General features: G+C 44.5%; 1 protein-coding gene across 3 annotated transcripts in view; it reads right to left on the bottom strand.

The window, feature by feature from the left end:
* Positions 1 to 14,356, bottom strand: part of LOC142587770 (uncharacterized) — a 47,944-nt gene that overhangs the window by 16,688 nt on the left and 16,900 nt on the right. For 2 of the 3 annotated variants that reach the window (XM_075699011.1, XM_075699012.1), the window contains exon 4: positions 10,700 to 10,786. In XM_075699011.1, coding sequence (XP_075555126.1) covers positions 10,700 to 10,786 — 87 coding nt within the window. Of the gene's footprint in view, positions 1 to 1,722; positions 1,945 to 10,699; positions 10,787 to 14,356 lie in introns of those variants that run through there. The other variant, XR_012829621.1, reaches the window with a different exon arrangement.

The following is a 14,356-nucleotide window of genomic DNA, read 5'->3' as shown; positions in this document are numbered from 1 at the left end:
GGCAGCGATTAGCTCCTTCCCTTGGTTGTTGGTCACGATAAATGCGTATGTTCTTCTACCTGGGTATTTTTGCCGCATCTCTATATCTCGTGTTGGGGTTCTTTGGGTATTTCTGGATAAGCGCTGTAACTCTTGCTTGTCTTCGGTCCTTGTGGTATGTTGCATGCATGTTGCGAGGTATTGGAGCAACTGAGATAGGGTCACAAAGAAGGGGCGGCAATCGGGCTTTTGCGTCTGAGTCTGCTATGAATTTTTCACTGTATGCGAGTTTTCGAAGTACTGCTCTGCCTGTTTGAGTCAGCTTAAGGAGTTCCAGCTGGCTGGCTCTGTGCGCTTCACTCATTTCTTCCTAGGTGTTGTGTAGGCCAAGTTTGATAAGTGTCGTGGTTGAGGTCGTACTGGGGAGTCCTAGTGCGCTCTTCATTGCTTTTCTGATGATGATGTTGTGTTTTTCAATTTCAGCTTTCATGAGGAGTAGAGAAAGAAGAATGAATGAATGAACTTTATTCCCCTTTTAAGAGACGGGAGGTGCCGGAGGGGGGCGGAGAGGGAGGTCAAAGTACTCGAGTCCCAGCAGGCGTCCGTCTCCCCATTATGTAGCTAGACGCCCGGCAACCAGTCGTGGTACGCCTCCGCTACCTCCTCAGACCACCTCAGGACTTGGTCCTGTAGGGTGGAATCGGAGCTGCGCAGGGCAGTCTTCCACAGCTCCTCGCTACTAATTAATGGTTTGAGCGTGCGGGGAGGGAGTTTTGATAGCGCATTTCCACATGATATGGGAGAGATCTGATATCGGGACAGGGCAAAAGCGGCACTTGGGTGTCGGGTATGTGGCGGGAAAGAACCAGTGCAAAGTGCGCGGGGTAAGAAAAGTGCAAAAAAGAAGGTTGTAGTGATTCCATACATACGCGCAGTTTCGCAGTACCTGAAAAATGTAGGACTCAAGGTGGACGTAGTTTTCACTGCCCCTTCTAAACTGTCTACGTTGTGCATCCTAATATGTGATCGAAGCGAAAAGAAAAACGCAAAAGATGAATGTGAGAAGAGAAATGTAAAGCTCCTTGTGAGTTGAGCCACTGAGGTCCTTAACAAGATTTCGCTCATCTACTGTAAACTTTACCTTGACTAGACGGGTTGATGAATAAACGACCGACTCAGAATGCACTCAGCATCTTTGAAGACTGCAACGTTTGGTATGCACCTAACTGTGCACATATAACGTGTGGTCATACGCAACGAGGCCCAGGAATGATTCGTTTGAGGTTTTACTTATAGGACGTGTAAAATACAGATATACGAGAAATACACCATCTTATATAAAAGTAAAGAGACTTAAAAAATTCTTGACTAGTAGAACTAACAGAGTCATATTATTGCCGTCATGACAGCATGACAACAGTCTCCATGAATCCCATACCATAAGTTTTCCGTGAGTCGCATACTGTTGCGGAGAAAATATCGAGGTCACTGTCAGACATCTGAATTTTTGGACTGGAAGTGCAGCAGCACTGTCTGACAAAATTCTTAGTCTTTCAGCGCACGTACTGATTAAGCTTTCTTTCAAATCAAATTATTGGCAAAAATAGATGACAATGTCATGATTAGTTAAATTTAGCTGCTTACTTCGCCTTGTAGTAAGTATGAAGTCCTCTGCCAAATAGTCAGTTTAGGAAAATTATTCAGCGCAGCACAGATAGAAATGACTATCACAATGTTCATAAATTCAAAAAGGACTACATAGTGTAATGAATCATTTATTTCTAAGAAATTTGCCCACGGAAAACCACTCTAAACGATGTCTCATAAGAGTTTGGCACTTAGGATAATAGAGACGGTGCGATGTTTTTCCTCGCGTCAAGTTTCCGTATATTCTTGCGCACTCTGAAGTATAAGCATTACTTAAAGATGAATTTTTTACACGAAGCTCGTACACAAGCTTGTTGCCTGTAAAACAAAAGACGAAGCGGCGATTTGTTAGAAATTACCCTGAAGAGTGCAGTGATGCAGAACATGGCAGGATTTAGTGAAATTGATGGGTTTGGAGATTTTTATCTGACGTTGTAATGATGAACAAATAGTTTTCACGTGAAAGATTTACACTCATAGGACTTATTTGCTGGGCACGCTCGTTAAGCTATTATTAGAAGCATAGCTGCTTCAAATCGGGGACGAGATGTATCGGGAAGTCTACATGCGTCGATAGAGCTGCTCGAGGCCCAGCGCAGCACCGCCTCTACGCGCATGTTGACCATGAATAATAGCACTTTATGGAGAGATTATTCTTAAACTTTAGGGAATTTCTAAAAATCGCCTTCAACCAATTGCTTAAGTCTTGTTCTTGAGCTCTATTATTCGAAGAGGCGGCCTACTGCCATGAGAAATCGCAACACACATTGAACATATATAACGAAATTTCATTAATTGACGTCTTCATCAATTACTTCACAGCACGTATTCCTATTTAGGAATTGTAGCCGGGGAGTTCAGAAGGCGTATCTACTTGAAATAAATTTCCAGGATTACGCCAGTTTGTGATATTTCCCAAAATGTGGGATGAAACGCATGAGTGTTCAGGTAGTTTTGTGCTCAGTACACAAAAGAAGCTTTTATTGGAAAAGTAACTGGAAGAACACTGCATTTTCAAGGTGAGTTTGATCGCGTTTATCTCCGAACTGGTGTCATTTTGGAAATTTAGTAAAAGTGGACTTGCCTTGCAAGGTCTCCAGCTACAATTCGCGAAATGCCAAATGTGCCGTCAAGTAAATAACTCCGAAATTATTCATTGAATTTATTTATTTAGTTGAGTACGTGTTTCTATTTTTCCTGCAAGTAATATCCCGCTCGCTGATTAACAGAGCTCGAGGACAGAAATTATGCAATTTGCAACAGGCGATTTTTAGAGATCCCGTAACTCACCCTATATACAGGTATAGTGTATACCATACCGGTCATTACCTCCGCCTCTTTGTACCGAGACATCCCTACTCCAGAGTTTTTGATATGCTGGTCACTCCGCCGGGTCCCTTCGGCGTCTCTCTCACATATGACTGTTTGCGCCGCAACTTTAGTGGATTAGCCGTGCCTGCTTAGTCCGATGCAACGTCCTCACCTTCGATCTCTGCCATGCCGGAAGAAATGGTCTATTTTACTTACCGGGTATCGTCAGCCCAACGACAAATGACGTCTCACCCACTGAGTGAGGTAAATATGAGCGCAGATTCGCCTGATAAGATATAACAACTTATGTCATAGTGAGCGCGCTGCTTTGTGGCACAAATTATAGATGGTGTAGAAACTGCTTAGTAGAACCCAGACCGACGCCGCCTCCAGCGGCCCACTCACGGTGTGACATGTACCGAGTAATAGTTTGCTTGTTTCTGTTCACAAACTTTTGTTGTATAGAGATGTGCGCGCATTTCCGCTGTCGCCCGCATGGCGCTGTATATGTGCGTTCACTAGCGAGTAGCGGTTGTACCCTGCCGAAGATCAAGGGATATTTAATAGCTATTAAAATTTAACTGGACTATTGTAAGTGCTGGCGTCACAGTAGCGGGCATTAAACGTGCCACTTTTTTTAAGGTGATAGGCATTTTTAATGTTCCACTTGTTAGTAAGAAACACGCATGAAAAGCTGTAAATTGCCTTACCTCTGTGTGCATTGAGTGCATCGCTAAATAAAATCTGATCTTAGCTTTGCATACTTGAGCGTAATTTGGTATCTCTTCTATGTTCATGAACACAAATTTACGGTATCTTTCAGCCTTTGTCTTCACGTGCTTCAACCAGCATGCTATACATCATAAAGGCCTGCCACGAGGCTGACATCCCCAGCTACCATCAAAGATGTCAGGGGGTTTACAGCAAACTACAGCACTTAAGTTGGGGACTGACGGCAGCAGTGCATATCTAAGCGTACTACTTTAAATGTCTTCATTACAATTGAGTTACCTGCTGGGACTCTGCTTAAAATAAATGCCGCAATGTCCAAGTGACAGTCAATAATGCAGTGGCACACTTGCCACAATTGACACAAGACATTTCGTACTGTAGTCTACTTCGAGTAGCTTAGTACCGGTAAGCACCATCACAAGCCAATACGTTGCTACTGCTGCCCTCAAATTGCTCGCTGTTATTACCTCTATCGCTATTAATAGAAAAGCCACGCGTGACTTCTGCAACACAATACTTTCTTGCTCTTTGAAATGGGCTGATAGTATCTTTGCTTGTTGCAGTCACAACAGAAGGAAAAACGCGCCGCAATGATATATCGCTTCAAGCAGCAACGAAACTGATAACGCGCCATCCGGGCAATTAATATTTTGAGAGCGGAAATGATTCTCGACCCGTTAGTTTCAAGACTTGACCACCGCACGGTATGAATATATTGCGCCAAATGGTCGGGAAGGCAGAAAGGGCGAGATTGCTTCGGGAAAACCATAAAAGAGAAAGGAGGTCAGTGGAGGACGAGAGAACAAGGAATACTGGGCACCTGTTAGCGGTAGGTCATATGTAGACCGCGCCAAATGCATTGCTAGATAGCCGAGTCACGGCTGTTGTATATTTTAATCCGTGTTCCCACCTGAGCCGTTCATCTCTGTCCATGAAGAACATATCGGTTCCTTTCAGCATGTGTTTTAGAAAGCAAGTAGGTCGCAGTCACTTCCAATTACGCCACGCATTACGCAATGACACTATCCCTTTCCGACCAGCATTGCTATAAAGGTGGCAGACTTTCTCCTCCGTAGACTAAATTTAGTGCAACTTCGCTCCGCATCAAATGTTAAGCGACCAAGGCTGTACGTTCATTTTATGCATTCCACAGTGGTCTTCGTTGCCGCTCCACCTAGCAAAGGATCTCCACATTGTACCATACCAACGGGCATGCCTTTTAAGTATGGCGTCAGCTGACCACTGGTTTTGGGACTTTGTGTTGCTATACGTAACCGTCGCGTATAATTCTTCCCGCCGCAGTAGTGCTGGATCCTCTCCATGTTTCCTTTTGTTCAGAAATGATCCAACTTTGCCATTGGAGATGTTTCTTTTTTTCTACTGCAGTCTCATCCAATAAGTACGTGTATGACGCCATAGCCCGGGCTGAGACCGCTCGGCCACTCGCCCATAGAACAAAACACTTGCTGTTTACAAAAAGAAACAGAAGTGCTTTTACTACCAGTGCTACCGCGACGATTTTCTACTTGTTCCTTCGTGATTGCTTGATTGCCATCATGACTTGTGGGACTTCTTGGAAAGCTCCATTTTTGATATCCGGGCCCAAACCGCGTCATTTGCTAACGCATGACGATCGGTACAAGACTACTCGATGTGCCTGATACATCTTCTCTATCTTCTGTTCCGTCGAACCGTGGCAGTGTCTATTCTTCGAGACTGACTATTTTTAATTCTTCGTGCTCTGCGGCTCATTAGACGGGCGGAATGACACTTCTACCGCAGAAGGGTGTGTTAGGCGCCACTGGTAGAAGATAGTTGCCACTACATAAATTGCTGATGACGACGTTTTGTGGGCTGGCTTCTGGTCTGGCCTGTGCTTGCTTCCTTTACTTTCGAACATAACACATAAATAGCTTTCCGCATATTTGCACGTAAAGAATAAATAAAGCCATTACTATAATTAGAATTGTTTATACTAGTATATGTATAAAACTGGCTGAAAGAAAAAGGTTAATTGGAAAAAAATAAACATCCAGAACACTATGAGGCAATGAAGACAGAATAAACTAGTTTCCGCTAACATGTGCCAAGTTTTAAAAAATCTGCGAGTAAGCTACGAGATTGCTTCCAACTTGGTAAAGTTCTCTCTCATCTTGAGCAGCTCAGTTCTCTTTTTTTAAATATGAGATTAGTTGAATAAATGCCAAGACCCGCCGTGGTTACTCAGTGGCTATGGTGTTAGGCTGCAGAGCACGAGGTCGCGGGATCGAATCCCGGCCACTGCGGCCGCAATTCGATAGGGGCGAAATGCGAGAACACCCGTGTAATTTAGGTGCACGTTAAAGAAAACCAGGTGGTGGAAATTTCCGGAGTCCTCCACTACGGCGTGCCTCATAATCAGAAAGTTGCTTTGGCACGCAAAACCCAACATATTCTTTAAATAAATACCAATCAATATTTAACGAAATTTCAAAGCATTTATTTAAATGGAAAATCTTCAATAGAGAAGTTGTACAGCCTACTGAGAAAGATCCAATTAATTACTTTCTGTGATGAAATATGGTGTAGGTCTAATTTTTTCCGATCTGCAAAGAAAGCGCGCGAGATTTCTGAGAGCCCCACTTGATTTAGCGCTCACGCGCAGTGACATTATGGTCGGCAAACACGCTATCAACGAATGACTAGTGCTACACGCGGGCCTAAGACATCCTTTTCTTTAATTTCGTCTTCAATTGGACAGAATAAACTCAGGTTTCAAGCCTTTCTGTCCTGCACGCTTTCTTTTGATTCAAAATCCACTCTTGTTTTGATGACTTTGAGAAAATTCAAGCTGATTGGAGTGATCATAGCGTCCTGGGAAGTGGTCTCGTCAAGTTTCTTTATTGGTTCATTAAAACCTTCATTCCCTAAATGCTGGCATGAATTAGGCAATAAACGCGTCAAAACAACTCAGAGAAAGGAAACTGTACCTTTCATGCTAGAAGAGAATTAAACGCAATGGCACCGGCGTTAACTGAAATAGCGAGCCGAAAGACGTTGCTGCATGTGCTGTCGTCATGATGGAAAGGGAAATATGGTTCTTGTTAATTTGCGCAAGCCCCGCTACTTGCGTACGTGGTACTGATGAAAACCGAAAAAGAAAAACAAAACACACTCCTTCGAAAAACTGCAAAGCAAGCCCTTGGTCTCCCTGTAAACATGGCCAGAGGCCGCCTTCGCCGCATGAACCTCCATACCACGGTTTAGATACTAATAGAGGGCCACCTGTTCAGTAATAAAATCCGCCTAGCCATGATATGAAAAGCACCGAAAGTTCTTTAGAAATTCAAGCGCAACTCTCCAATTGATGATAAACCACCCAGACAGAAGATCCCACTATGAAGATTGGCGACGTCACGTCATGATCTATCGATTATCGAAAAATATGCACCCTGCCCACCACCAAGGGCGACGCGACGTAAGAGCCAAGGCCATAGGCAGGGCTTAAGGGTCCCTCTAGGTGGTGGTCTACACAGATGCAGCCACAGGAGCAGAGATGCAGCCAGACGAAACAACACAGGAGGTGCAGGAAGTAGCCGTGGCTTTAACCCTCCCACCAGACTAAGGAAACTGTCATTACAACTGATTCCCAAGAAGTGTGCAGGACCTTTACATCGGGCTGGGTGGCATGGGCGACTGAACGCATATTAATAGCCAAGCTGCCAGAAAGAAATCTTGAAATAGTGTGGACACCCGCTCACACCGTCCTAGAGGGCAACAAACTCACCCACTCCAAGGCCCGAGAAATTATCGACCAGGTCCCGGAGGACACAGAAGAGCTCACTAGACTGAAAACATAGCAAGAAATCACGCAACACTACAGACTAAACCAAAGAACCAGCGTATCCACAGAACACGAAGACGCAAGACACATCCCTCAGATTGTTGCAAACAAACACGTTCCTGCACCTAAGGAGGCTTCTTCTCACGTTCCCTACTCAATATGACGAACAATATATATATATATATACTGCGAACAGCTTCGAACACTCCGGCACAATGTCGTATATTGCAAACAAAGTACAGCCGTACCTCATCTACTCCCTAACCACACCCAAAGATCAGCGGGAGACGCCGCTACCCATCTCCCACCTCTCAGGACCAGATCATGTTGGTTGAGAGGGGTCGTCGCAACCAAGAGGGCGCACGGATTTTCGTGAAGAGGGAACCACTCCTGCAAACCAAACCAACCTTAGCCTCATTAAAGATGTTTTTACAACGAAGCTGTATATGGCTAGCCGATTTGCCCGTCCGTCCATCCGTTAGTCCATCGGTCACCTGTACGCCAAAGACTACTCTGGCGCAACTCCATGCGCATGCGCGAAAAATAGGGGAGAAAGAGAGGCGAGTGATTAGCGACGAACAGCACCTAAATAGCACAAGGCCTGTTTACTCCGATCCATGGCGTATACCTGGCCCGAAATTTCTATTCACAAGGCTGGCGTGATGAAAGTGGTAACGTCAAAATGCCTGCTGCCTACTCGGGAGCATCCACATTAGATTCTATGGCATTCTGGCCTGTTAAGATGACGTCATGGATCGAAGTGCAAAGGCGTTGTGCCATATAGGTGGTGTTGAATCAGCTGCGCCATCATGGACGTCGTCGCTCGCCATCGCAGCCGAGCGCGCGTGCAGCAGTTTCTCGCCGGCTCCAAAACGGGTGGGTCACGTGCCATACGTACTCCTTGGGAGCAGGCAGCTTTTGCTAAGCAATGCCGCAAGCACAACGGAAAACGAGCTCGTCTACGCCGTGCCGATGGTGCAGCCCGGGCGCAAGAAGCGGCTCGTGCAGCCAAGCGCAAGCAACAACTGCGTACCGAGGATGCGGCAGCGTGCCAAGCCATCGTTTAATGAACTGTCGGGACTAACCCAGTGATAAACATTCGGGCCGCAGGTTTCAGCGTCGCTAGTTAACCATCGGTATGGAGTACTTGGGCGGTGTTTTGTTGCTAGTGTTTACATTCACCCGTCTCCCTGACTGTTATTTTTTTCTTTTGCTGTCCATTTTCGCTCTCTCTTTCTCAAACAATATGTGTTACTTTATTTCTTATTGTTCCTCATTCGCATGTTTAGTATGCGAACCGACTACCGTATATATTCGCCACACCACCAGATGACCAAATACGCCTCGACTGGCAAAAATAATGTGAAGCAAGTAAGCATCGCTTTGTTTATTGGCAGTGGCTGAGCAATATACATGGGCTAACAACTTGCAGTCACGTTCAAATGAAACACAGATCTGAACAAGAGCCTATGATAGGTATGCGAACACTGACAAACGCATGTGTATATTTCAACTCAGAACAGTGAACGAACATTGATCTCTAGTCGTATCGTTTCTTGCAGCTACTCAGTTTTATACAATAGGTGTTTTCCCATTATTTTACAGTCTCCTCTCAGTTTTAGAGCGCTTGCCAGGTCATTCTGTTCTCTTAAAATTGCGCGTACTGTGCGGGTTGGGAACCGTACACAACGCTGGCAGATAGATGGCACGCACATAACAACAACTTTCTGCTGAGCTTTAGCAAACCCAACATAAATCAACGCAATTCTGTACCGTTCTGCTTTTTTCACGATTTCACCTTGAGTGAGTCACAAACAGACACGATTACCTCGACAAAGTGCTCGCTTTCAGGCGATGCGTCAAGGGCACATCACTGAATATCAATTCTCAGCTCTGAACACCCCTACTTAATGTAGTTGCTGATAAGTTCGCAAAGAATTTTTCCATGCTGATATCGTTCCTAATAGGTTACGCAGTCACAGTGTCCAGCTTTGGCTAAGCTAAGTTTTCTGTAACACAAGTTGTCCTCTCACTCTGTATTGGCTGTTAATTGCAAAGAGAACTATTGTGAACGCAATATCATTTACAGCTCTTATTCCGCCATGTGTTAAAGGAAAAGGAATGCTAAAGAAACTTACAAACAAGCCCGTGTTCACCGAACCTCATGAGGCGCAATTATTGCAATTTAAGTTTCAGGCATGTAATAGAAGTTTGCTTTGTGTGCAGAAAACTGCAATTTCAAACTACCACTGAGGCATGAGCACAATGTATGATGTACCTTTACTGATGCACGAACAGGCTTAACAAATTTTGCACACTATAACAAACACGAGCACACAAAACAAAAGATCGCGCATGCTGTCAAGGTGTGCCAATGCAGGAGAAATCACTAGTGTGTAAAAAACAGGTTTGTCGTAAATTGAGCGTTGTTATCATGTTGAGAATTTTATTTTTAGAGAGAAATCGTGAATATTGTTCTTCATGGCGATTTGAGGCAGGTACTGCAGCAAGCTGCTGCTTCAAACATTAACTGAGTAGTGTGCCTTCGTCTAAGCAAAATTCATATAACTGTTGGCCCTAACTCTTCGGTGATTCACTTGAATTAAAGTAATAATGAAAACTGAACGTTGCGATATAATTTCCTGGCTTCCTAGACCTATCAGCAGCAAGACATCTTCGTTGTTAATAAGGGGACTTGTCAGTTTTTTGCAGCATAAAGGAAATAATTATTTTGAACATTGAGCAACTCCATTAGTTTAATGATACATTCTTAAGCCAGCGTCCCTTCTTCGTCTACCTCCTTTTCCTTGCCCCCTGGCCACTGACGATGTGGATCGCTACATTAAGGAATCGATCAACACGACATGCAATTGCTGAATCGTGGTTGAGGAACATCTTATCGTGTGGTTATTATTTTGATAGCGCACATATCTCATGACCTCAGATACCTACCTGAAATCAAACTCTAGAAGAAGCATCAGTTTTATGCATTCTAAACAAACAGGAAGAGCATACTGACAACTATGAAAATAATAACTGGTGTGTCTGCATAAATAATTACGCATAATACTTCTAAATACTTAGGACGTTGAATATGCAAACATTCTGATGATTTCTAGTAAAATTATTTCAGAGGAACGATCCTTTACAGGTAGTTTACGCACTATGTTATATTTTCTTGCTGCGAAACTTAAGGCATATATTTACCATGCTTTCCATTTGGTATTGCAAACACAGCACATTCGTTGTTTTTGTCTTGGTATTGTACTCTCTCAGTGCTGTGGTTGATGCCGCCTGCGGGAATATAAATAACGCAAATTTAGTAATTAACTAACAATACCACGACCACGCGTACATCTTTTTACGGTGAAAGTTTTTCACCAGATTATCACTGTAATACATATTCGCGAGTAACTAGCGAATGTTATATGTTTGTATTTGAGCCTCAGCGCTTTTCGACTATTATTTTAGTACAGTAGAGAAAGTGGAAGCCCACGATTTGCTTCAGCTTTGTTATCGATGCGATAATATCAATTGGCGCCACGCTTCCTGGTGTACGTTCGAACATGTCCGAACGACTATTTTGTGCTGACACCACGACACTGCGACAACTCGCAGTCATCGGTTGCATCATCGCTTATAAATATAAAATCACTACTGGAACACGTCACGGACACTGACAGAAGAATTGCGGTGAACGTGCACATAATGTAAACATGCACTTTTGCTGATCAATGAGCCCTCCTTGAAGCCAAGCTGAAACAAAAATATAATCTACAAAAATAAAAAAAAACATTATCTGCGTTTTTGCGTATTTTCATCGAATAGCTACCTACACAGTCAAAAGGGAAATGCAAGAACTAAAGTGATCTTCAGTGAAACGTATGCGTGAATATACGAAGCAGCTGACGTACCTTTATTCTAGGCTGCTACACAAAACATACATTTATGAGCTGAAAATATAGCGTTACTTAGAATGGCAGGCTTGTATCTTCCAATAAAGTTGTATCACGCATTCAATATTCAACAGTGCCCATACTCCTTGCATACTAAAACCAGTGCGGCAGAAACGTAACCAGTGCCGTTTCCAGTGTGAGCCAGCGAACCCCCACGAGAACCAGCGCATTTATAACAAATTATAGGGCGCCCCGGCGTCATAGCGCTGAAGCCAGCCTCTCGTCCAGTGTGAGGCAGCTTGAATCCATCGATCTCATCATTGTCTCGGTGACTCCCAGCAAGCGCAAGCGTCCCCGGTGGAATCCAATGCCAAAAACATACTGGTTTCACATTGGAAGGCACTGGAAGACGCTGTTTTTTTTTGAGCGGTGATATATACATAAATCAAAAATGAATTTGATCTATTTGGTCAGGGGCCAAATTGGCAAAGCTCAGTGTTCGTAAATGCTATTCAGAATTGGCCGGCTGCCCTTTCTAATATATCCAGCATCAGGATTGACATAAATTTGCAATTGCGAACAATTCCAGCGTAAGGCTCTCTACTAATAGGGGTCCATATTTCTAGGTCCAACGAAAGTGCTCGTCGCTATCATTGTGTTTTTACTACTGCTTCTTTTTCTTAGCACAGTTACGCCAAATAAAAAAGGTGTTTAATTCATTGACCGTGGGATCAGTCGTGTTACTGCGTCATAACTACTTCGTAATTACTGGTGAGGAGGGTCATCATTCATGTTACATGGCTAGACAATTATCCCAACGAAGAGGTCAGTGATCACATGCTGAACTCTGGTGATCTGATTGACTTGCTGGTAAGCTTTGAGCATTGAGGATTATCAACGCCCACTCCCATACGTTCACCTGCTTTAAGAAAGGTGCATACAAGTGTCGGTTCGGCACCACTTTCTGGCCAATGACACACACGCGTATGTCGCTCCCCATGACCGCAGAATATGCGCACCGCAAGCTACACGAGGACGTTTTTCGTGCCGCACGGCCACCTTGAGACACGCACTTACGGCAGTCTCGAAGCATTCCTAGACCCACACCGTGTGGATGAGGCTCGATACCTGAACGTCATCAGGACTCGCATCAAACTACCTATGGTTTTCTTGAAAAGGCGCGTCGATCAGATTTGGGTAAGCATTTTGAGCCCCTACATTGGCCCCAAATTGCGATCGAACTTTGATATACTATACATCCTAGAGAAGCACTCGTGCGCAACGTACGTATGTACTTGATTACTTCAACAAGACTAACCGTAGCATAAGCAACCTTCACCGCAGACTCAGTCAGCTGAGTTAACAGTTTCCTGACGCTGACTTCACCAACTCTGAAAAAGCTGGGGATGGAGATTCTTAATAGGGCTGAAATTAGCAGCCAGGAAGCGGCTTGGTACCTGCTTAGGCTTGGCATGTCTAAAGTCGAGTCGCGATATAGTGTTCATTCGTACCTGGTGGTACGATGAGTGACAGCGTGTCAAAAAGACGCCCCTGCAGCAGCACTGCCTCGATGATGAAGGCACCAACGCTTTAAAGGAACTTTCCATCGAAAAGTATGAATGCAGGCTGCTTCGCTTGGAAATTGTGACATTAGCACAGTCCTCCGCCCTCTACTACATGACGGACGGCTGCTATGGCAGGAAAAATGTACCTCGCACCATAAGATATACTGATTACGACTCTGCTAAACAGCAATGCTATCCAACAGATATGATGCTGCTGAACTACTCGTTTCAAAATAAGGGAGCCCATGTCCTTGATTGTGACAAGTTGATGACCATCTACAATCACAACTAACTGCTCCTGCATGCATGGATGCACGAATTCTGCTCAAAATTAGACATTCAAAACACCATCCAAATCTGAGAGACTCTACGCGTCACAGAGCCTGGCGAGGTAGGGGGACCACCTGCAAAGCGCGCTGTTGCTATGTGTGCGAAATGGAATACTGATGAGGTGGAGTTATTACAACATGACCTTCCCGCAAAAATGCTTCGGCCGAATAACGATGACATTCTGCTGTAGAAACTCTGCTGTCGCAAAGAATCGCGACAAGATAATGTCAGCCGCTGAGTTCCGGCGCCAATTTTGGATGGTTAATGGCGGCCAAGATAAGCAACTTCTGTATTACATGTAGTGCCTCATTCCCTACAGGGAGGGTCATTCGTAACCACCGCTACAGATCTTCCTCACTGGACCAGCAAGTAGTGGGAAGACCTTTGTCATGAGCCTCAATACAGGCATTGTTGACAGCCTCTGCACCAGCGATGACAACACTAATGCGCACATTGTCTGTGCATCAGCCTGCAAGGCTGCGATAGCCATCTGCGGCACAAGCATGTACTCTGCCTTCAGATTGTGCACTGCAGGCGTCAGGGGGCCTGGCATGAACATCGATACAATCAGCTTGTACAGGAGCGGAATGCGGGATGTGATTTCTGTGTTTATGGACGAGTTGAATATGATCAGCGCTTTGCTCGCTGAACTCAACGACACCTTAAACAAATATGCTTTCAGTTTGATGTCCCCTTGAGGCCTTCACATGACACTCTGTGGTGACCTGCACCAACTCCCACCCGTTGGGTGGGAGTTGGGTGCAAAGAGCAAGAGGCAGAAGATTAGTGACTTAGTGCAAGTAAAGCAAGTAATTAAAAGAAAAAAGAAATCTGATTGGGGGTGTGAAGGCAGCGTGAACATTATCGACAAAGGCAAAAATGATAAGGGTAAGGCTAGCTCGAGCAAACTAGTTGCAGAAACATATGGGCTTTAAAGAATGGCGATTATCATCCCCATCGTCATGATTGTGTTGAAATAGCCGGCTTCATGGCGCCTGCGTACGTGTGGTTACGACCCACGATGTTAGAACCATTTGTAAAGGTTATCGTCCCTTTTCTATCCATTATTTATT

Source organism: Dermacentor variabilis, chromosome 7, assembly GCF_050947875.1.
Source record: "Dermacentor variabilis isolate Ectoservices chromosome 7, ASM5094787v1, whole genome shotgun sequence".
NCBI lineage: Eukaryota > Metazoa > Arthropoda > Arachnida > Ixodida > Ixodidae > Dermacentor > Dermacentor variabilis.
The sequence above is the reverse complement of the archived record's forward strand: the minus strand, read 5'-3'. Positions and strand labels throughout refer to the sequence as shown.